This window comes from Syngnathoides biaculeatus, chromosome 2 (assembly GCF_019802595.1).
Source record: "Syngnathoides biaculeatus isolate LvHL_M chromosome 2, ASM1980259v1, whole genome shotgun sequence".
Taxonomy (NCBI): domain Eukaryota; kingdom Metazoa; phylum Chordata; class Actinopteri; order Syngnathiformes; family Syngnathidae; genus Syngnathoides; species Syngnathoides biaculeatus.
Window position 1 is genome coordinate 42,586,853 of NC_084641.1, and position 21,890 is coordinate 42,608,742.

At 43.6% G+C, this 21,890-nt stretch overlaps 1 protein-coding gene across 16 annotated transcripts in view; it reads left to right on the forward strand.

Moving 5' to 3' along the window:
- The window catches only part of itpr3 (inositol 1,4,5-trisphosphate receptor, type 3), a 285,052-nt gene that overhangs the window by 147,016 nt on the left and 116,146 nt on the right, over positions 1 to 21,890 (forward strand). For all 16 annotated transcript variants that reach the window (XR_009792909.1, XR_009792910.1, XM_061806443.1 and 13 more), the window contains one exon: positions 10,570 to 10,728. Coding sequence is in view for 14 of the 16 variants with exons in the window: in XM_061806443.1 (XP_061662427.1) it covers positions 10,570 to 10,728 (159 nt within the window). In the remaining 2 variants the exon portion in view is untranslated. The remainder of the gene's footprint in view (positions 1 to 10,569; positions 10,729 to 21,890) is intronic.

Here is a 21,890-nt window from a genome sequence, read left to right on the forward strand (position 1 = left end):
CTTTTCTGCTGCCCTCGTACATGTTGGAGACCATTCTAACATATTTCTTTGCCACACCAGACTAATGAATACAGTATCACAGTTCCTCTCTTGGTACAAACAATGCATCTCTGGTACTCTTTCTTGGCATGAAACCATACTGTTGCTCGCAGATACTTACTTCTGCCCTCAGTCTAGCCTCCATTACTCTTTCCCATAACTTCATTGTGTGGCTCATCAACTTTATTCCTCTATAGTTCCCACAGAACTGCAAATCGCTTTTGTTCTTAAAAATGAGAACTAGCACACTTTTCTTCCAGTCCAGCCAGATATGGCTCGCGAGCCATAAATCCTCAACCCCTGCCTTCCCACTTCCCAAAAACATATTAATTCTTCTTCTTTTCCTTTCAGCTTGTCCCGTTAGAGGTCGCCACAGCGTGTCATCTTTTTCCATCTATGGCTATCTCCTGCATCTTCCACTCTAATACCAAGTGCCCTCATGTCTTCCCTCACAACATCCATCAACCTTCTCTTTGGTCTAAAAACATACATTAATTGAAGACTCTAAATTGACCCCAGGTAGGATTGTGAGTGGAACTGTTGTCTGTTTCAATGTGCTCTGTGATTGCTGGCAACCAGTTCAGGGTTTACACTGCCTCCTCCCCAATGACAGCTAGGATTGGCTCCAGCACTCCCGCGACCCTCGTGAGTGTGTCGATGTGTCGAAAATGTATCGATGGATCATACATGGGCGTTTTAATACTATGGATTTTGGGAATCATAATCAGCTTTATTGGCCAACTGTTTAAAAACACACGAGGAATTTTTCTCCGGCAGTTGGTGCTGCCCTGGTATGACATTCAGACCAAAGAACAAGACACATTTCTGTTTATCGGAACTATTCCTTACAAGAGTCACAGATGTCTTCTTCTTTCTTTAGAACAGGTAGGAGATAAGAGTGTGTCAACGTCCCACATTGTGTTAAGCTTGTATATAATGTCTTTACCCATTCGCGGTTCCCATTATAGACCAGTGCAATGACAATTATGCAAAGGGAGCAGTTTAAAGTGACGAATTGTGTGATAGTCTACAAAATATATCACTAATACTAACACTGATTGGACAAGCAGGATGTGAGTGTGTGTCCCAAGAATAGCACAAGGAAGAAAATAGGAGGTTCGCTAATCAAGATTTTAATGACTTAATTGCTAGAGGAAAAAAAATGTTCAAATGCCTGCTATTTTTGACTTGCATTGATCTGTAGCGCTTTCACGACGAAAGACATCTTCGATAGTGGGTAGAGTGGTGCTGACAATCCATTCGGCGGTTTTGATTGTCTGTTGCAGTCGGAGTTTGTCCTTTTTTGTGGCAGCCCCAAACCAGACTGTGATGGAGGTACACAGTACTGATTGGATGACCGCTGTGTAGAAGTGACTCAGCACCTCTTGTGACAGGCCGTGCTTCCTCAGAAGCTGCAAGCTTATTCAGAATGAAGTTGACGCTTGTCTCCCACTTCAGGTCCTCTGAGACTGTAATTCCCAAGAACTTGAAGGTCTTGACGGTTGACACAAGACAGTTGGACAGAATCAGGGGAAGCTGTGGTGTAAGATGCCTCTTGAAGTCCACAATCATCTTTACAGTCTTAAACGCCAAGTTGTGTTCACCACACCAAAGCTCCAGTTTCGCCACTTCCTGTCGATATGCAGACTCTTCACCATCTTTGATGTCAATGCGAACTTCACGAGTCTGACAGTCGGATGCCACGAGGTGCAGTTGTAGTGTAGAGCAAGAAGAGCCGAGGGGAGAGGACACAACCTTGGGATGCCCCGATGCTGATAGTGCGAGTGGATGAGGTGGTGTCCCCCAGCCTCATCTGCTCTGTCCTGCCCGTCAGGAAGTTGTAGATCCACTGGGAGATTGCAGGCGAGACGCTGAGCTTGAGAAGTTTGGAGGAGAGGAGTTCAGGGATCATAATGTTAAATGCAGAGCTCAAATCCACGAACAGGATCCTCTCATAGGTACCCTCGCTCTCGAGATGTTCAAGGATGAAGTGCAGACCCTTGTTAACAGCATCATTGGCAGATCTCTTAGCTCAATAGGCAAACTCCAGTGGGTCCAGCTGGGGACCTGTGACACTCTTGAGGTGGTCCAGCACAAGGCGTTCAAAGGACTTCATGACCACAGATGTCAAGGCAACAGGCCTGTAGTCATTAATACCTGTGACTGCTGCTTTTTTAGGGACCGGTATAATAGTGGAGCGTTTGGAGCAGGTTGGTACTTCACACCTTTCTAGAAACCTATTGAATATCTTTGTTGAAGACAACAGCAAGTTGGTCTCCGCAGAGATTGGGGCAGGATGGGGACACAAGGTCTGGGCCCAGCACTTTGTTGATCTTTTGTTGTTTGAAGATGTCTCACATCCCTTTCATGGATGTGAAATGGTGGAGTGGAAGGTGGTGCGGCTTGTGGTGCCGCTTGGTGGGTGCGTGGTGTCTAAGTGTCTATTTGAAATCTGTAGTAAAAGCTATTTAGGTCGTCGGCTAGCCTGCTCTTGTTTTCTACTCGGGGGGGAACGTCTCTTGTAATCAGTGAACAGATTGTAATTCGTGCCAAACTGATTTGGAGTCATTAGCGCCAAGATGGTTTTCCAGTTTAACTGCATCGTCCCTCTATGCAATGCAGCCCTATGGGGGCACAAACCAGTGCAATCTGTAGGCCGGTCCCAAGCCCGGATAAATGCAGAGGGTTGCGTCAGGAAGGGCATCCGGCGTAAAAACTGTGCCAAACAAATATGAGCGTTCATCTAAAGAATCCCATACCGGATCGGTCGTGGCCCGGGTTAACAACGCCTGCCCCCGGCACTGCTAACCTGCAGGGCGTCGGTGGAAATTCAGCTACTGTGGGTCGAAGACAAAGAAGAGGAGGTAACCGGATCCAGCGTCAGAAGAAAAAGAGGAATGCACAGAGCCTACAACTGAGTGTAGGGACTTTGAATGTTGGGACTATGACAGGAAAAGCACAGGAGTTGGTTGACATGATGATTGGGAGAAAGGTTGATATTCTGTGCATCCAAGAGAGCAGGTGGAAAGGTAGTAAGGCTAGAAGTTTGGGAGCAGGGTTTAAATTATTCTACCACTGAGTAGATGGGAAGAGAAATGGAGTAGGGGTTATTTTAAAGGAAGAGCTGGCTAAGAATGTCTTGGAGGTGAAAAGAGTATCAGATCGAGTGATGAGACTAAAATTTGAAATTGAGGGTGTTATGTATAATGTGGTTAGCGGCTATGCACCACAGGTAGGATGTGACCTAGAGTTGAAAGAGAAATTCTGGAAGGAACTCGATGAAGTAGTTCTGAGCATCCCAGACAGCGAGAGAGTTGTGATTGGTGCAGATTGTAATGGACATATTGGTAAAGGAAACAGGGGCGATGAAGAAGTGATGGGTAAGTACGGCATCCAGGAAAGGAACTTTGAAGGGCAGATGGTGGTGGACTTTGCAAAAAGGATGGAGATGGCTGTAGTGAACACTTATTTCCAGAAGAGGGAGGAACATATAGTGACCTACAAGAGCGGAGGTAGAACCACACAGGTAGATTATATTTTGTGCAGACGATGTAATCTGAAGGAGGTTACTGACTGTAAAGTAGTGGTAGGGGAGAGTGTAGCTCGACAGCATAGGATGGTAGTATGTAGGATGATTCTGGTGGTGGGTAGGAAGATTAAGAAGACAAAGGTAGAGCAGAGAACCATGTGGTGGAAGCTGAGAAAGGAAGAATGTTGTGCGGCCTTCCGGAAAGAGGTGAGACAGGCTCTCGATGGACAACCGAAGCTCCCGGAAGACTGGACGACGACAGCCAAGGTGATCAGAGAGACAGGCAGGAGAGTACTTGGTGTGTCATCTGGTAGGAAAGGGGAGAAGGAGACTTGGTGGTGGAACCCCAAAATACAGGGAGTCAAACAAGGAAAGAGATTAGCGAAGAAGAAGTGGGATACTGAGAGGACTGAGGAGAGGCGAAAGGAGTACATCGAGATGCGACGTAGGGCAAAGGTAGAGGTGGCAAAGGCTAAACAAGAGGCATATGAAGACATGTACACCAGGTTGGACACGAAAGAAGGAGAAAAGGATCTCTCCAGGTTGGCCAGACAGAGGGATAGAGATGGGAAGGATGTGCAGCAGGTAAGGGTGATTAAGGATAGAGATGGAAATGTGTTGACTGGTGCCGGTAGTGTACTAAATAGATGGAAAGAATACTTTGTGAAGTTGATGAATGAAGAAAATGAGAGAGAAGGAAGAGTTGAAGAGGCAAGTGTGAAGGACCAGGAAGTGGAAATGATTACGAAGGGGGAAGTCAGAAAGGCAGTACAAAGGATGAAAAATGGAAAGGCAGTTGGTCCTGATGGCATACCGGTAGAGGTATGGAAGCAATTTGGAGAGATGGCTGTGGAGTTTTTGACCAACTTATTCAACAGAATACTAGCGGGCGAAAAGATGCCTGAAGAATGGAAGAAAAGTGTTCTAGTTCCCATTTTTAAGAAGAAAGGCGATGTTCAGAGCTGTGGGAATTACAGAGGAATAAAGTTGATGAGCCACAGAATGAAGTTATGGGAAAGAGTAGTGGAGGCTAGACTCAGGACAGAAGTAAGTATCTGCAAGCAACGGTATGATTTCATGCCTAGAAAGAGTACCACAGATGCATTATTTGCCTTGAGGATGCTCGTGGAAAAGTACAGAGAAGGTCAGAAGGAGCTACATTGTGTCTTTGTGGATCTAGAGAAAGCCTATGACAGAGTACCAAGAGAGGAACTGTGGTACTGCATGCGTAAGTCTGGTGTGGCAGAGAAGTATGTTAAAATAGTACAGGACATGTATGATGGCAGCAGAACAATGGTGAGGTGTGCCTTAGGTGTGACAGAGGAATTTAAGGTGGAGGTGGGACTGCATCAGGGATCAGCTCTGAGCCCCTTCCTGTTTGCAGTGGTAATGGATAGGCTGACAGATGAGGTTAGACTGGAATCCCCTTGGACCATGATGTTCACAGATGATATTGTCATATGCAGTGAAAGCAGGGAGCATGCAGAGGAACAATTGGAAAGATGGAGACATGCACTGGAAAGGAGAGGAATGAAGATTAGCCGAAGTAAAACAGAATATATGTGCGTGAATGAGTAGAGGGGGAAGAGTGAGGCTACAGGAAGAAGAGATAGCTAGGGTGGACGACTTCAAATACTCGGGGTCAACAATACAGAGCAATGGAGAGTGTGGTCAGGAAGTGAAGAAACGGGTCCAAGCAGGTTGGAACAGCTGGCGAAAGGTGTCTGGTGTGTTATGTGACAGAAGAGTCTCTGCTAGGATGAAGGGCAAAGTTTACAAAACAGTGGTGAGGCCGGCCATGATGTACGGATTAGAGACGGTGGCACTGAAGAAACAACAGGAAGCTGAACTGGAGGTGGCAGAAATGAAGATGTTGAGGTTCTCGCTCGGAGTGACCAGGTTGGATAGGATTAGAAATGAGCTCATTAGAGGGACAGCCAAAGCTGGATGTTTTGGAGACAAGATTCGAGAGAGCAGACTTCGATGGTTTGGACATGTTCAGAGGCGAGAGAGTGAGTATATTGGTAGAAGGATGCTGAGGATGGAGCTCCCAGGCAAAAGAGCGAGAGGAAGACCAAAGAGAAGGTTTATGGATGTGGTGAGGGAAGACATGAGGGCAGTTGGGGTTAGAGAGGAAGATGCAGGAGATAGGCTAAGATGGCAAAAGATGACACGCTGTGGCGACCCCTAACGGGACAAGCCGAAAGGAAAAGAAGAAGAAGAAGTCCCTCTTTGCAATGTTAATTTCTTTAGTCAGCTGCTTTCAAGTGTGATTGTAGAGGGTCCTGTCACCACTACGATATGCAAACTGTTTAGTCTGGCAGAGTTGCGTAAGTCTGGCTGTAAACCACGGCTTGTTGTTGTTGAACGTGTGAAAAGTTTTTGTTGGTACACACACCTCACAGAAACCGGCCTACCTGATAAAAATATCCGTTAATTCATAGAGGACTTTGCGGTGTATTTTCAAAGACACTCCAGTCTGTGCAGTCAAAGCACCTTTGAAGTTGTAATTTTGAATCTTTGGTCCTCTTTTTAACTGATTTTACTAAAGGCTTCACACACTTTAGTGCTTGCCTGTATGTAGGTATTAAGTACAGCAAACAGTGATCAGAGGACCCAATGGGTGCACAGAGGATTGCACAATATGTGTTTTTAATGAAAATGTAACAGTGGTCTGGAGGGTTATTTGCCTTTGTCAAACATGGTATGTGCTGCTTATATTTAGGAAGTTTGTGGTTAAGTTTAGCTGTGTTAGAATTTCCTAGGATCATGATCGGTTACCATTTACCTGCTCGGCGAGCATTAGTAGTGCTGCGTTCATAATAGCTTCAGGCGGAATGTAAACACTGATGAGAATGAAGGATGTGAACTCAGGTGACGGACAAAATTGCTTACAGTTAAAAAACGTCTCTAATTGCGGGCTGCATTGTGTGCTGAGATACATAATGCCCATGCACCATTTCTCATTGAAATGAAAAGCATATTCCACTGCCTTTCGATTTCCATGTTAGCTCTGCGATGAGGTCTACATGATGAAGGTAAAAGCTGGGTAGTGTAATGGCGGCGTCAGGGACGCGTCCACAAAGCCAAGTCTCTGTGAAGCACAGGGCAGCATAACGTCCAAAGTCTTTGCAGGTCTTGATAAGAAGCTGAAGTTCGTCCATATTGTTGGCTAGGGATCGGAGGTTTGCAAGATGGATCGACAGAAGCGCAAGTCGATGTCCCCTCTTTCGCAGGCAAGCTTGTGGATGGGCTCGTGTCCCTCTACGTCACAATCGACACAAGGCTTTGAAGAGGGCGCTGACGAGTAACTCCGGAAATAGATTTAGCAAATTGGCGAGAGTTGTCGAAAAAAAAGTCCTGAGAAGACTCTCAAGTCCTTAGCAAGTCCTCTCTTGTGTACTTGAGTCCCGAGACGCGCAAAAAACACACAAACGTAAACAGTACCAGGGAGAATGTGCCTAAGGCTGCCACAGTGGTAGGCGCCATTTTGGGAAGGAACGTAACCCCCGCAAATAATGAGGGAACCCTGTAATGTGCAGCACTTTGTGGGCAGCTGTGCTTGTTTTGAATGCCTCTATAGATAAAGTTCCTCTCCTGGAGCTTTCACCTTATTGTGGTGGAGGGGTTTGTGCATCCTAATGATCCTAGGAGCTAAATTGTCTGGGGCTTCATGCCCCTGGTAGGGTCCCTCATGGGATACAGGTCCTATTTAAGATGGAGTCAAGCCCAGAAGTGGAGCATAATGGCAAGCAACTGCTGGCCAGGCCTGCACTCTTGGGGCACAGCCTGAAAAAACTGTGCCCTCTAGGAAGGGCCAAGGGGGTCGGGTGCAATGTGAGCTGGGCGGCGGCCAAAGGTGGGCACCTTGGCGGTCCGATCCCCACTTCCAGAGACTGGCTGCCACGGTTGTGGCAGGGAAAAATCCTGAGCATGTGTCTGAGGTATAAAAATCCCGGCTGGATGTAGTCGGGCTTGCCTCAGCACTTCGGTACAAATCTTCTCAAGATGGGTTGGACTGTCTTCTACTCTGGAATTGCCCTAGGTGAGAGATGATGAGCTGATGTGGGTTTCCTGATGCCCATCCCGCATGGCAGACTTAAATGTATTGTGAAGCTCTCCTAGGAACATCTGGTATAGACCCTATTGGAAAAAAAGATTAAACTCCCACCCCAGACAGAACTTTGCCCACATCCCGGTTGAGGCAGGGGATATTGAATATTGATTCCTATTGAACCATGTTCCGCAGCTCTATTGTTGAGGCGGCTGACCAGAGCTGCAGCCGTAATGTGGTCGGTGCCTGCCCTGATGGCAATCTTGGAACCCGTTGATGGACACTAACAGTGAGGAATGTTGTCAAGCTGAAGAAGGAATCCTGTCTGGCATTTTTGGCTCGTAGGATTCCGGATGGCGCCGATGGTTACTGCCAAGCCAAGCAGAATACGCCTTTTGTGGTTGCTGAGGCAATGGGCATGGTAGGAGTTTGGTGAAACCATGGAGAACGATCTCAAGATCGCTTTGAGGAAATTCTGGTCCACCATCCCGCATTTCAGGAGGGAGAAGAAGTGCACCATCAGCAGTGTGTAGAGTGTGGATGGGACGCGAATTACCTCAACTCGTGTCGTTATGAGTCAGTGGGCCAAATACTTCAAAGCATTGACAGATTAGTCCTTTTTAAGAAGTGGGCAAGAGCGTGTACTCCATCTACAGCCTTCCTGGTCTTATATCAAGGGTGTCCCAAAAAATGTATACACACTTCAAATAATATTTGCAAATTCTTTTACGTTAAAAATTATTTGAATAATGGCGAACATCAAGTTTACAATTATTTAGTGTGTATACATTTTTTGGGACACCCAATATATATATACAGTGGTGCCTTGGTTCTCGAACACAATCCGTTCCCAAAGGTTGGTTGAAAACCAAAACGTTAAAAAACCGAAGCACGTTTTCCCGTTACAATGAATGGAAAATTAAATAATGCGTTCCAAGACTGAGAAAAAAAAAGTTTTTTTAACAGATTTTTTTTAGCTTTTCCTGATAATAAGATGCACAGTAGAGATACATCTATAGTTGAAATACTTTATATAAATAAATATTCTAAGAAATATATTTATTTTTTGCTTTAAATGTATGACTTAGCCTAGTAGAGTATGCTAGGCTGGGAGTGCATTGCCCAATCTGTATCGACTCGGCCCCCAGCCTTGTAAACCTTTTTTAATTAACAAAAGTGCAGAATAACTTTAAACAAGCAATAATGAGGGGGAAAAAAACTAATTGTTTTTTATTTGCACAGACAGTACGTAACGTAAAGAAAAAAAAAACTTACAACTAGAGGTAGGGTTAATGGAACAAAAGAAAAAAGCAATGCAAAACAACAGTTTCACATGTCTTCAGTGGGCCTGACTCGGCCCTTTTTCACAAAGAACGAATCTAATGTTTGTTTCTGCTGTCATTTACTTTTCTGAAGTCGCTCATGACAACATCATTAAAATTTTGCAGTGCTCTTCAGCATTCAGCTTTATTCAGGTGAAGTTCTACAAAATTATGGGTATCGTTCCATTTAGTGCAGATAGCTTTAATATCGGCACTAGAAACATCCTTCCTGCCTTCAACCTCATCAGACGACATCTCCCTTCCTCGCCAACCCTATCCCCAGCTAACTGCTGCTCGTTCACAAAAACAAGAAGAAACTTTTCGACTTCCTCCGAGATCTGTGGCCCCTGCTTGGTCAACGTGGTTGCTCCTTTAGCACCATCACTTGCTTTGAGGGCATCCTTGTATTTCAGAATGATGCTGATTGTTGTTTTCGCCATTCCATACTTCATCGATAGCTCAGAAATATACACACCAAATTCATGCTTGGCTATCAAATCCTTCTTGAAGTCGACAGTTTTACGCACCACTTACCTTTTTTCAGCACCAGGAGTTCCACTTCCCTTCTTTGAAGCCATGATCAGGAGTTAATGTTGCTCAATTTGAAGAAAATAAGTCATTACAGTACTGGGAAACGTCCGCGAGCAGAGGAGTGTGTGAGTCAACATGTTGCACCACGGTCGGGCACGTTAGGTCTTTACTGTTTTTTTGGGGGGTGCGTTCGAAAGCACAATAACAAATCGTCATGGGTCAGCTGGTCGGGGTGTTCGAATACCGATTTTCGTTCGAAAACCAAAGCAAAAAATCTCGAAATTTTCGTTCAAAACCGATTTGTACGAAAACCAAGACGTTCGAAAACCGAGGTACCACTGTAATCAACTTCTCGATGGACACTATATATGTGTGTGTGTGTGTGGGTTTATATATATATATATATATATATATTTTTTTTTTTTTTTTAAATTTAATTTTTTTTTTTAAGTCCTTTTGTGATCTCTTGGATGAGTCGTTGTCACACACTTGGAGTAATTTTAGTTGTTCATCCACTCCTGGGAAAGTTTGTTCCCAGTTTTCTCCATTTGCAAGTATGTTGGTTATCAGGTTTGAGTGTGGCTTGTGAAATTGAACTCACCTTTCGCAAATGTCTGGTTAGTCACAGTGACTTTGTGATTTGAAAAGTGGGGCAATTACCTGTTCACAGGCGGTCAGATAGTTTTTTTTCTTGTGTGCCTTAAGTGGGCAAATAGTTTTTCACGGCACTTTATGATTCCAGTTGGGTGCGTTTCAACTCAATAGAGGAGGTGAAGCCCTGTAGAAGCCTGGCTAAGCAGTTTACCTTTGGATAGATGCACAAGACTACACTTTAAGCACAATGGCTCCTTATTTTATGCCAAGACAAAGCCATGACAGTATCTTAAACTTTTAAATTCGTGACAATGTGACTATTGTGACATCCCTACATACAGCAGCAAATGTTTTCATATGCTTGCATGTTTTGCCCATTTGCTCGTGAGTATTTTTCACCTGCCACAGGCAGTGTGAATTGGTAAAGTTGAGCACTTTTTCCCGTGCCTTTGAGTCATGCTATACTCACAAAATTCAAGGCAGATCTTTCCCCTGCGCAGGTCCAGCTACTCATCTCGGCTCAGGATGTTGAGAATTACAAGATGATCAAATTGGATCTGGACTGTCTGAGGACGTTGGTTGAGAAGTCTGAGCTGTGGGTGGAGAAAAAGATGTCCGGAGGTGGAGATGGCAAGAAGGAAAAGAAAGAGAAAGTGGAGGTAGCACAAAACTCCCCTTGTTTTATATGTAAATGCTAAACAGAAACCTTGACTGCAACCCACATTTACTTTTTGGTCAATTTTCAAAACAAAACTCCCATTGAGATATATTTGATTTTGAATAATTTATTTCAAACCAAACTGTCAGAACATGAAAATTGACTGTGCACACACAATGGTTTGACTTTTTTTTTTTTTTGTTAACGTCATTATTTTAATACATTGGAATATTACAAGTACTGTATATGCATAAGATAATGTCTGTCTTGCCATTTTAATTATAATTATTTTTACAAAGTATTTGCTAATAATTTATAAGTATTTATTTACTTATGGCACTGTGAATGACTGGTCCGCATGTTTACCTCACAGTTCTCAGTACTAGGGTTCAAATCTGGCCTCAACTGCATGGAGTTTCCTCCCACATTTACAAAATATGCATATATGTGCTTTACGATTGGCTGGGGACCAGTTCAAGATGTACCCAACCTCTTGTTTTTTATTAACAAAAGTGAAGAGTAACTTTAAACAAGCAGTAGTGAGGGGGAAAAAACAAATTGTTTTTTATTTGCACAGACAGTACGTAACGTAAAAAAAAAAAACTGACAACTAGAGGTAGCGTTAATGGAACAAAAGAAAAAAGCAATGCAAAATAAGAGTTTCAAATGTCTTCAGTGGGGGTGACTCGCCGTTTATTCACAAAGAACGAATCAAATGGCGTTTGTTTCTGCCGTCTTTTAATTACTTTTCTAAAGTGGCTCATAACAACATTAAAATTTTGCAGTGCTCTGCAACATTCAGCTTTATTCGGGTGATGGAGTTCTACAAAATTATGGATGTCATTCCATTTAGTGCAGATAGCTTTAATATCGGCACTAGAGACATCCTTCCTGCCTTCAGCTTCATCAGACGACATCTCCCTTCCTCGCCAACACTATCCCCAGCGAACTGCTGCTCGTTCACAAAAACAAGAAGCAACTTTTTGACTTCTTCCAAGATCTGTGGCGCTGCTTGGTCAACACGGTTGCTACTTTAGCAACATCACTTGCTTTGAGGGCATCCTTGTATTTCAAAATCGTGCTGATTGTTGTCTTTGCCATGCCATACTTCTTCGATAGCTCAGAAACACGCACACCAGATTTGTGCTTGGCTATCAAATCCTTCTTGAAGTCGACAGTTTTAGGCACCACTTTCTTTTTTTTCGCACCAGCAGTTCCACTTGCCTTCTTTGGAGCCATGATCGTTGGTTATTGTTGCTCCATTTGAAGAAAAAAAAGTACTGGGAAATGTCCGCAAGCAGAGGAATGGGTGAGTCAACTGGTTGCGCCGCACGTTACATCTTTTCCATTTTTTTTTCAGGGGTGCATTCGAAAGCACAATAAAAAATCGTCATGGGTCAGCTGGTCGGAGTGTTCAAATACCGATTTCCATTCGAAAACCAAAGCAAAAAAATCTCTAAATTTTCATTCGAAAACCGATTTTTACGAAAACCAAGACGTTGGAAAACCGAGGTGCCACTGTATTCAGACCCACTTCAGTTTTTCACTCTGCTCTACTGCCGCCATCAGCTAAAATCTGTATAGAGAAGAAACAAGTGAAAATAAAAACTGAATTATCACACAGCCATAAGTATTCAGACCCTTTTCTGTGACTCATATATTTAACTCGGGTGGTTTCAATTTCTTCTTATTGTTAAAATGGTTTTACACCTTCATTGGAGTCCAGCTGTGTGTGGTTATAATGATTGCAGGGTTCGCACGCGGGCCTAAAAGTCCCTAAAAACCCCTAAATTTTCGAAGGAGCATTTGGGGGCTTATAAAAGTCCTTAAAAATCTGCGAAAACCGGTCAAGCCCCTAAAAAGGCCTTAAATTTTAAAAAATGAAATGGAGGACCTATACCGCCAAAATTCTCCCTAAAAAAAAAAATCTTTTATTTAAAAAAAATAGCAATCCGTCTGGCGTCCAAAACAGCCGGAAATTATCAATGGAAGTCACCGTGTTGACAAGTAGTCGCCATCTTGTCGATATTCCATTGTTTGTTTCCGTGAGTAGGCATTTCACTTCGTCTTTGTTACGACGTAGCGTAGTTCTTTCATCGATTCAACTTGTATCACGGGGAAGTGCATTTTTCAAGAAGCTTGGGTTGAAAGTAAGAAGTTTGGGAGCTGGGTTCGTCGAGATCCAAAAGATCGGCACATGTTTTTCTGCCATCTGTGCAAGCAGAGTTACCAGCTTGAAAAGATGGGCGTCAAAGCGCTGGAGTCGCACCGGAAAAACAGGAGACACACTGATTTGGCAAAGACTCTCTCATCTTCCTTTGGTATGAATCTGTTTCTAAAATATCAAGATAGTGAATCAGCATCAACTTCAGGCAGTGGTACGAGCAGCGCATGCGCACCTACAGTTGTCCGGTCATCGACTTCAACCAGCCTGAAGTCAGGCTTTATGAACGTAGTTCAATACACGAAGACAGACTCGTTAAAGGCAGTGGACTTTAAAAGTGATCTTCAGCCATTACAGTTACAAATCTTGTGAAAATAATTCAAAAGTGTTTGCAGTCATGTTCCCAGAAAGTGACATTGCTAAAAACTACCACTGTGGGGAAAGGAAGACTTCGTACCTGGCTACATTTGGTATCGCTGCCCACTTTTCATCACTACTGCCTCAAAGCCAAAAAAGCCAGAATAGAGACTGACATATCTACGCTTATTGAGAAGGCTGACAGGAGAAAAGAGGAATCTGAGCTTTATCACCGAGGCCAATGCACTCAGAGGCAGAGCAAAGGACAAGAGAGCCACTTTGGCACCTCTGCAGCAACAAATAGAGGAGGCACTGGGTAGGCTCAAGGAGCTAGAGTAGGGGTGCTGAGACAGACATCAGTAGAAGACATTTGTGTATATAGTTGCAATTGTAGTTAGAATCTGTTTTTCTGTTGACTGTTATGTGAAGACATTGACAATGGTCATATAAATGAGAACTACCACAAGGCGACAGATGATCACTGTCACAGGTACTGAGATACTGGAACATTTGATGAACCAAGAACGGTTGATGGCACCATTGAGTGAGTCTTTTTTCCTTACTCTTGATTTCCCACGATAGCCCTAAATTTTTCGTGTCGGCCCTAAATTTTTTCCATGTCAGCCCTAAATTTTTCGTGTCAGCCCCTAAGAATGCCCCTAAAAAGCCCTTAATTTTTTTTGGTCAGACTGAGTATGAACCTTTTAGCCGGATAAAGAGGATATAGAGGATACCGAAGTCACCCGAACAGAGGGTTAATGGTACATGTTAAACATCTTGTGAGTAGAGGTTGAATCCTTGAAATACGCCTCATCTATTTGTTATACAAGGTAACAAGACAACACATGGTGTCAGGAGTGGCCGTGAGCAGCTTCGGACGGAAAGTTTGCCACGGGGGGAGCCACGAGAGAGAGAGACAGCAAAAAGAAGAGTCTCCGGTGGAGTGAATGAGACTTATTAGCAAAGGAACACGGAAAAAAAAAAAGTTCGCTGCGGTATGCGACGGCTACAAACAGCTGAAAAGTGAAGCAGAGGATGGCGACAGACTAAAAAATTTAAAAAAGGATTCTGTTTCCGAATTGGAAATTATTCAACAAGAGAAAAAGCTTTAGAGTTCAGGTAACTTACCTCACCAATGAGCATGGATACACAAAGTCCACCTAGCCCCATGCAGCTGACTAGTAATCTTGCTGATAAATGGAAACGCTTTAAGCAAAGATTTAATATATACGTGGCAGCAAGTGGAGCAGGGGGAGAAGATGAGAAACTGAAAGCTCACATTCTCTTACAGGTAATAGGGGAAGATGCCTTGGATGTATACAATAGTTTTCAACTTGATGAAACTAATTTGACTCTGGCACAGGTAATGGCAAAGTTTGAGGAATACTTTGTATCAAGACAAAATGTGACCTTTGAGAGGTACATGTTTTTCACACATGAGCATAAGGAAAGAGTACCTTTTAACCAGTACTTAGCAGAGCTTCACACACTGAACAAAACATGCGAATTTGACACTCTGAGAGACTCACCAGTGAAAGATAGAATTGTTTGTGGCACAATAGACAATCCAAAGAGAAAGACTACTGAGAGAAACTGGACTTACGTTAGCGAAGTGTGTCAGTATGTGTAGAGCTGCAGAAACTACCAGAGCTCAAGCAAAAGAGCTACAAAGAGCTGAAACCGCAGTGCATGTCATTAATAAAGAACAAAGGAAAAAGAAAACATGTACCATACAAAAAGAGAAACCAGCAGAGTTTAAATGTGGTAAGTGTGGAGGCAGTCACAAGCCAAAATCCTGTCCTGAATTTGGAAAACTGTGTGACAACTGTGGAAAAAGGCAATCACTATGCTAAATGCTGCAGAGCGGCTTCAAGACAGAAAGTTCACACAGTTGAGGAAGATGAGGATGATGAGTTTATTGTGAACATGGTACAGGGTTACACAACTGAAAAAGAGGAATGGATTGTCCAAATTGAATTGAACCAGACGATAGTACCCTTCAAGCTTGATATAGGTGCTCATGTAAAGCTGATATACGTAGGAGATTACAAAACATTGAAGGTTAAAAGCAAAATTCATCCTGTAAAGACAAAATTGAGTGGTTATACTAGAGAACGATTTCCTGTAAGAGTAGGTTGTATTGCAACTTTCAAACACAAAAATCCAAAGATAAAAGCACAACTATTGATCATGGAAATGAGTGTACAGCCAATCCTGGGTCTCAGTACTTGCATAAAGCTCAATCTTGTCAAAAGTGTTTGTCGTGATGTCATCAAACAATGCAACTTTTCAGGATTCACTCATGGAGGAATATAAATACTGTTTCGAAGGACTTGGATGTCTTCCTGGTCTAAATAAAATACACGTGGATCACACTTTTGGCACTCTTTTGTGTGCCTCCTGTTGTGCATCCTTGCAAAAAAATTCAATTTGCACTGCAAGAAAAACTTAAAAAGGAACTGGCGCGGATGGAAAAATTAGAAGACATCAAGGACGTTGATGAGCCAACAGAATGGGTCAGTTCACTCGTTCTGCAGAAGAGAACAGGTGCCCTGGGAACATGCCTAGATTCAAGGGATCTAAATAAAGCAGATCAAAGAGAACATTTTAAGGTCCCAACCAGAGAAGAAATCATGGCACAATTTGCGGGAGCTAAATAGTTCAGGCAATTAGGTGCTTCGTCAGGCATCTGGCAAATGAGGCTTGATGAGGAGAGTTCCCGACTTATATTCAACACTCCAGAAGGAAGTTATAGATTTCTTAATCTGCTATACGGTATTGTGTCAACACCAGAGGTCAACCACAATACCAGTAGAGAATGCTTGGGCGGTTCGGTACGCACAAATAGAAAAAGAGTTGTTGGCTAGTTTGTATGCATGTTTCCGTCAATATGTTTATGGTCAGAGGTTTGAAGTGGAAACTGATCACAAACCTTTGGTGTCCATGATGAACAAACCATTAAATGACTGTCCTGTAAGGATCCAGCGCATGCTAATCAGACTGCAAAAATACGACCTGCACATGATATATATATGTACACAGCTGACACTCTGTCCAGAGCAGTGGATAAGAAAGAAACCGCAGACAAGGAGGAAAGCGCACAAATACAGGCAAATGTGGACATGGCTGTTGTCCTTCTCAGCGTCGGTCCACTGTCAATCTGTACTTGGTAGAATTGTGAAGCAACTTCCTCCTGTACATGTCCAGTTGGCTCCCATGTGCCTGTGGAACAGTCTCTGAGACACACAACATCTCCAGGCTTCAGCATGGGCAGATGTTTCGCTGTTCGATCATGCCACTGCCTCTGTTTCGCCGTTTGGTCCTCCTTTTCCTTCCTGATTCTGGATGCGCCTTTGGGTGTTAGCATATCTTCATTTACTGGCAGGTTAGAGCGGATCCGCCTACCCATTAGCATTTGTACTGGTGAAAGCCCGTTTGGCAACGGTGCACTCCTGTAAATCAGTAGACTCTTCTAGAAGCCATCATTGGTTTGTGACTTTTTTAACAGAATTTTTTACGTCTTCACAGAGCTTTGTGCCAAACCGTTACATTTGGGATATGCTGGACTTGATGTGGTGTGTTTAAATCCCCATTCATTGGCAAAAGCAGCAAACTCACAGGTCGAAAATTGAGTCCCATTGTCCGAAAACACTTCACACGGGACGTCTGGCAAAAACAGTCTTTAAGTAGCTGATAACTGCTTTGCTTGATGTTGGCTGCAGTACTCCAACTTCAGGAAAGTTTGAGAAGTAGTCAGTGACCACTATGTAATGGTTTGCGTCCCAGTCGAATAGATCCGTTCCGACTTTGTAGTAGGGGTGGTGTGGCACTGGATGAGTCATCAGGGGCTCGTTGTTTTGGTCTGTAGGTGCAGCATAGTTAGCATGATGCTGTTGTCTGGCTAATGTCTTGATTTATTCTCGGCCAGTACATTACCTCTCTACCTCTCCGTTTGCATTTAACCTCTCCGAGGTGGCCTTCCTGTATTTTTTTGAACATCTGTTTATGTAGAGATGAAGGAATAACAAGTTTACTTCCTTTCATTATGATGTTATCCACCACTGTGAGCTCGTTTCTACAATTCCAATAGTCTTGTATTTTGAGTGGGCAATCTTTTTTTTATTACCTGGCCATCTTTTCAGTATTGTACTCTTAAGTTTTTTTCATCGTTTCATCTGCGATGGTCTCTCTTTGTATTTGCTCTTTTCTGTCTTCGGTTACACTCTGCCTGTAACAGCAGGTTGTGAGGGTGTGTCGGAGCAGTGGCACAAGGCAGAAAATAGGAGGTTAGCTGATCAAGAATTTAATGACTTAATTGCCAGCAGGGAAAAAACAGTTTGAATGCCTGCTATTTTTGACTTGCATTGATTGGTAGTGCTTACTCGGCGGAAGGAGCTGGAAGAGCTGGTGGCCAGGATGTGGAGGGTCCAAAAGGATACTGCCCATTCTGGACCTAGTTCGAGTGGCGTGCAAGTATTGAAGGGTGGGTAGGGTGGTGCCAACAATCCCTTCAGCAGTGTTGATTATCCATTGCAGTCGGAGTTTGTCCTTTTTTGTGGCAGCCCCAAACCAGACTGTGATGGAGATACACAGTACTGATTGGATGACTGCTGTGTCAAACTGCCTCAGCAGCTCTTGTGACAAGCCGTGCTTCCTCAGAAGCCGGTAGAAATACATCTTTTGCTGGGATTTTTTGAGGATGGAGTTGATGTTCGTCTCCCACTTCAGGTTCTGTGAAACTGTAATTCCCAAGAATTTGAAGGTCCCGATGGTTGACACAAGACAGTTGGACAGCAGCAGGGGCAGTTATGGTGAAGGAGACTTCCTGACAGGGCGAACACAGCAGGTGAGGCTGGGGGATACCACCTCATCCGCGTGCACTATCAGGACTGGGGCATCCCAAGGTTGCATCCTCTCCGGTCTGCTGTTCTCGCTTTACACAAATTACTGCAGCTCAAGGAACCTAGCTCTCAATCTCCTGAAGTTCGCAGATGACAACACAGTCATCGGCCTCATCAAAGACGGCAACGAGTCTGCATATCGACAGGAATTGGCGAGACTGGAGGCTTTGCTCCTTAATTTGCCTGTATGTATTTAAGGAATGCTCCGCTGAACAATGAAAAGTCTTAATCCGATAGGTCATGTCATATGTACTGTACCTTGAAAATTTGAGGTTAATCCGATATAATTTAATGAGGTTTCGAAAATTTTTTCTCTGCAATTACGAATTTTCATGGGTGCCACCATTTTGGCGAGTCACATGACAAACAAAACAGAAAGTGACGTCTCCTGTGTGCAAACAAAGGAATACGCAGACAGGGCTGATTTCTCGGATTTATGCTCATCTGATGAAGAAATAGCAGTATCGGTTGATTGGGAAGACGGGGGAATATGTCCATACAGATTTGAACCTGTGGCTGTAAATAATGGTGAATATTTGGATGGATTTTCGGACGTTAATGACACGGAGTCTGACTAGCTAACTAACCACAGGCGCAAAACGGTCAAATGCTGATTCTGTCGAAACAATAATTATGGAAAGTATTGACAAAGCTTGCTCAAATAAAAAAAAAAGAGGAGTACTGACGTTTTCAACAGGAATGGACAGCCTTTGTGGAGAGGGAGGGTTCTGCTGTGTGTTTGAACTCACAGATGGGGAGTATGCTAAAGCATTGGTACTTGATGTTGCCAATCAACATTTTGCCAACTTTGCATAAGTACAAGATGATAAAATGAATAAAAAAGAGGCCTTTGTTGGCATCAAATTGAATTATGGTCACGATAAACAGATGGAAGTCTCAATGCCTGCATGACGCATGAAAACACAAGAAGTCGCATTAATGGTAAGAAGTACTTTTTTCATCATTGGTTAGCAACATAATAACAATGTTGTTATAAGAATTCAGAGGCTTTTTGTACTCAAAAGGTGTTGGTCTTAAATATATGCACAAATACACCTGTACATATATTGTATGGCTCAGGGCGACCACACTTTGCTAGCCACTGGCTCCTTAAATGTTTCCTTTTTTTTGTTACTGGGTGGAATATGCCAAATCGACCATGATTTCTTTGTTTACGCGCAAAATATGTCACATCCGCGCAAGTAGGTCATGTGACTCACCAAAATGGTGGGGCCCGTGAAAATTCGTAATTGCCAATAAAAATCTTCTCAAAACACCATTAAATATCGGATTAACCTCAAATTTTCAAGGTACAGTACATATGACGTGACCTATTGGATTAAGGCTTTTCATTGTTCAGGGGAGTATTCCTTTAAAGGGCCACTGTCATGAAATGCATGATTTTTTTGTACGTTATTAATGAAAAAAACGGCAGCCGACATGGACCCATGCGTTTTTTCACCACAAAACATGATTTTGACGTATAGAGCTTTTCGTAACTCCCGCCATGAAAATCCTCTCACGGGATTTGTTTTCGAGAATAAGCAGGAAGTGACATTCATGGCTGTACCGCCCTCAAGTGGACTCGTTTGTTTCTATTAGTTTTACCTCTGGGAAGGTAGCTCGCTGTTCCTTCGTGTTAGCCAAAATATCGGCTCGTTGCATTGCTGGACATTGCTTGAACAGTCCACTCGAGAGGATGGATTTACTCTTCATAAGTTTGCAAGAGAACCAGTTCGCCGTGAAAAATTGATTGCACGGGTCCAAAGGACGAGAGCTTTGTGGGTTCCAAATGACAGGTAGGTGTGTATACAGCTACTAAAAAAATATAATAGTTTGGGGCGGACCACGTAATCCGTCTCTCATAATGTAACAAAACTTCCGCATACATATGCCAGGGGTGCTAAATGTGTCGATGTGCGCATCGGACGGCTTCCGCCTTCGCTGGCTTCAGGGCCACGTCCGCCGGTCACGGCTTCGGCTGGGTTGGTTGATCTTCGGCCCCGAGGTGGCTTATCACGGTGCTGAGCCAGGCCGCTTTACGGTGTTGTCGTTGCACGCCGTTGAATGTGCCATTGCCGACAGGGTTGTTCATAGCCGCCGCCGTCGTCCGCGATGACCAACACCCCCGATGGCGGCAGTGATAATTGTTTATGGCACACTGAGCCGCGAACGTAAAGCAGCCCAACTCGGCGCCATGATAAGCCGCCGTGACAAGGCCGAGCCGGCCGCCGGCCCTGTTGGCTCGGGTGGCTCGTTGCGGCGCCGGGCCGCAATGGCTCATCTCCGCCGCAGAAGTGGTTCGGAGGGGGAAGGCGGTTTGGCCGTGATCGCATATTATCTGAATATGGCTCAAAACAATAGGGTAATATTGCCCCAATATGGGCAATATTATATATATATATATATATATATATATATATATATATATATCACTCCGTTGTGTGATGTTCTCTTCTTCGAAAAGAGCTTCTGTGTCAGAAGGGACGTGTTCGTATCCCATAGTAGGGTCCACAGCATGTTTTCAATGGCGAATGTCCGGGGTGACGTCACGGACAGGATATGCAGCCAATATGGCAACCACTTGGATGTCATTGAATGACACTTCTGCTACTTTGCGAATGGATGACGCGCTCTCCACTCATTTTTTTTTTTCTTATACAGACATTGAAGTGAATATAATGTTATATGTATTTTTCATTACAATATTCATTTTAGAATGTTTATAGGGATGACACTTGACCTTCAAGTACAGCAAGCAGCGATTGGAGGAGCCGAGGGGTACGTGGGGAATTGCACGATATGCATATTTGATAGAAGTATAACAGTGGTCTAGAGTGTTATTTTCCTTTGTTGGGCATTTTATGTGCTGCTTATATTTAGGGAGTTCGTGGTCAAGTTTAGCTGTGTTAAAATCTCCTAGGATGATGAACGGTGAATCTGGGTGTTTTTTCTCAATCTTATTTACTTGCTCAGGGAGCATTAGGCAGTGCTGCGTTCATGCTAGCTTGGGGTGAAATGTAAACACCTACAAAAATGAAAGAGGCAAATTCACATGGTGAATAAAATGGGTTACAGTTCAAAAACAACAACTCCAAAAGCGGGCTGCAGTGTGTGCTGAGCTGTGTAACGTTTGGTCACCATTTCTCATTGATAGAAAAGGATATTCCACCACCTTCGATTTCCATGCTAGCTCTGCGATTCAGTCCACTCGACACAGATGAAAGCCGGGCAGTGTAACTGCGCCGTCGGGGATGCGCTCGCAAAGCTAACTCTCCATGAAGCACAGGGCAGCAGCTGACAGTTGTCATCAAGGCAAATTTCCTACATGTGCTAGTGTGCATCCATACGGTTTGATGGGATTTTTGTTATGGTCGTTGTACAGCATTTTCAGCTTTTGTGTGTGCGTATGTTTTTAGAAAGAATCCTATGTACTTTTTGATAAATGACCCCCATGATTTTTCAGAATCAGTGGTGCTGGTCAATGTAAGTTAAACTATGTTAGCAATAGGACTGTTTCTTTAACGAATCAGATTTCAATTTCTTCCTCATAAGGCCACCGAGCTGGCCTTCAATGATGTCAGCTTTTTCTTTCTATTCTCTGAATTCAGAGCAAACCTTGTCTGTACACAGACAGATTCAATAATTAACAATAGTCAGTACCTCTGATAAGGCTGTTTATTTTTATCATGGTATTAGGATCCAGCGTCAGAAGAAAAAGAGGAATCCACAGAGCCTACA